Source organism: Hypomesus transpacificus, chromosome 12 (assembly GCF_021917145.1).
Source record: "Hypomesus transpacificus isolate Combined female chromosome 12, fHypTra1, whole genome shotgun sequence".
Taxonomy (NCBI): domain Eukaryota; kingdom Metazoa; phylum Chordata; class Actinopteri; order Osmeriformes; family Osmeridae; genus Hypomesus; species Hypomesus transpacificus.
This window is the reverse complement of record NC_061071.1, coordinates 9929859-9932358: the sequence shown is the minus strand read 5'-3', so window position 1 is coordinate 9932358 and position 2500 is coordinate 9929859. Positions and strand designations below refer to the sequence as shown.

The following is a 2500-nucleotide window of genomic DNA, read 5'->3' as shown; positions in this document are numbered from 1 at the left end:
TAGACAATTGGACGAGACCATCAGACGAGGAGATCGGTTTACGAGAGAAAGAGAAGTGAGAAGTTCTTCATCCGAATGACACAAGTTTGGTTTTGTTCATAGCTGTAAAGGATACTGGGAAGGCACAAACACGCAGTCAGAGTCGACTCCAAACTCTCTCACACATACTACAGCTGGACAGAACCACAAATGGAAAGAATTTGTATGGTGAGTGCCTCTCTTAATCCAAACATCTGTGTGTGGGTGTGGATGTGTGGAGTTGTGTCCGTGTGTGTGGTGTGTGTGTATGACCATGATTCATACCCCCCGTTGACACAGAGTATACTAGTGTTTCACCTTGTATATTTTAATTTTATGAAAGTCAGACATTTATACGAATAAGAAAGATCTTTTTTGTGTGACAGAAGCTAATTAAGTGATCTGTCTGATGCTGTGTTTGTCACTAGTTTCCACTGCTGTGTTTGTCTAAAAAAAAAAAAAAAAGTATTCGCTTTTTTTCAACATGTTCTGACTGAGGTATGATTTGGCCTAAATAATAAAATATTCTTCTCTCTTCCTCAGAACTGAGGTGTCTCTAGGCCTGACAACACAACAGCAGTTTCAGCAGCATGGCCACTTCCTCCTTCTCCTCCTCCTCCACTCCCCACCCTCTCCCAAACTCCTCTTTCTCAGCGTTCTCCACTACCTCATGGCCTCTCCCCTCCCACGGCCTCCCCCCCCTCGGCCTCCCCCCCCTCCTCCCCCGTCTGTGACCTGGATGACTCGGCCCTCCGTCTCCCCCTGGCCGTCCTGTACAGCCTCTTCTTCCTGCTGGGCCTGGTGGGGAACCTGCTGGCTCTGTGGGTCTTCCTCTTCCTCCACGGCAGGAACAACTCAGTGCGCGTGTTCCTCATCAACGTGGCGGTGGCTGACCTGGTTCTGCTGGCCTGCCTGCCCTTTCGGGTGGTGTACCACGCCTCGGGGAAACCGCTGGGTGCTGGGCTCCCTGGCCTGCAAGCTGGTAGGAAACCTGTTCTACATGAACATGTATATCAGCATTACGCTGCTGGGGCTCATCAGCCTGGACCGCTACGTCCGGCTGAAGGGGCGGGGCAGGGAACGGGGCGGGGCCCCGGGGCGGAGGCTGTGTCGGGGGCGGAGCTGCGGGTGGACCTGGGTGCTGTGCGGGGTGCTGTGGTTCCTGGCGCTGGTCGGGCTGGTTCCCATGGCGCTGACAGGGAGAGGGGAACGAGGAGAAGGGGAAATGTTTCCAGTATAAGCAGCGTCACGGCGCCAGATCCAAGGCCTACTTCAACATGGCGCTGGTGGGGCTGTTCTGGGCGGTGTTCGTCCTGCTCGTGGTCTCCTACGGGAAGATCGCAGCACGGCTGCTCCGCGTGTCCACAGAGCGGCCCGACATGCCCAACGCCCAGCGCTACAGGCCGCACCGCCAGGAAGTCCTTCTTCGTCCTCTTCCTGTTCACCGTCTGCTTCGGGCCGTACCACGCCTTCCGACCCGTCTACGTGCTGTCCCAGCTCAGCCAATCCCTGTCCTGCGACTACAAGCGCCTGATGGATCGGACCAATGAGGTGATGCTGCTGTTCTCACGCTTTCAACAGCTGTCTGGACCCAGTGATGTACTTCCTGTTGTCTGGATCGGTCAGGAAGGCGGCGATGCGGGCTCTCGGTGATCGCATCACAAACCGTCTCCACTCTCCTGAACGAGGGCACGTCCAACAGTTCCACCACGGAGTTCAGGAGGACCTCAGTGACCCCCCCAGAGGGGGCTCTACCCCTCCCTCACCCCCAGGACCAGCATCAGTCTCCTAAACTCCCCCCTTCGCGTCGTAGGGGCACAAACGATCCTGGCACAAACGACCACACCGGCTGACTGACTAGAGCTTCAAGCGCCGGGAGTTTGAACAGGTGTTTCGATTACTGCCGGTTTTTCACATCTGATGAAAGGGCTGCAGGTGGGCCGATTGTAGACTTTGTAACTAAGGTTTGAGTGTGTCAGCCTCGTGAGAAGCGACCCACTGCACATTGAGAGTACTGCGACATGCCATGTGTTGTGTGAGGGAGTGTGATTAAACACTGATTAACAAAAGGAAACAGATTGCTCCCTCTTCTGTTGAAAATCAGTACTTCTACCACAGAAAATCTGTCACTATGGTTGTCTTCTAATAAGGTCACCAGGCAGGCACACACACACACAGACACAACAGACACACCACACACACCACACACAGACTGTTCAACATTAAGCAAAAAGCTCCTAAAGGAAACTCCAAAGCCTATGTGTCCATCAGGCTCCAGTACTGGAGTGTGTGTGTGTGTGTGTGTGTGTGTGTGTGTGTGTGTGCGTGTGTGTGCAAGTGTGTGTGTGTGTGTGTGTGCAAGTGTGTGTGTGTGTGTGTGTGTGTGTGTGCGTGTGTGTGTGTGTGTGTGTGCAAGTGTGTGTGTGTGTATTGGGGGGGGGGGCTCTGGATCCTTCCATCTGGCCTGCTTGTGTTTGTGGTC

The 2500-nt window shown here is 54.1% G+C and overlaps 1 protein-coding gene across 1 annotated transcript; it reads left to right on the top strand.

Annotated features, from left to right (window-relative positions):
• Positions 1-567: 567 nt before the first annotated feature.
• LOC124474635 (probable G-protein coupled receptor 34) lies at positions 568-2087 on the top strand (the record flags this gene model as incomplete). The annotated part of the gene is given in 7 exon segments (XM_047030986.1): positions 568-960; positions 962-1213; positions 1215-1421; positions 1423-1587; positions 1589-1690; positions 1692-1768; positions 1770-2087. Coding segments are annotated over 7 exon segments (1302 nt in total), but the record flags the coding sequence as incomplete, so codon positions are not given.
• Between the last annotated feature and the right edge of the window lie 413 nt (positions 2088-2500).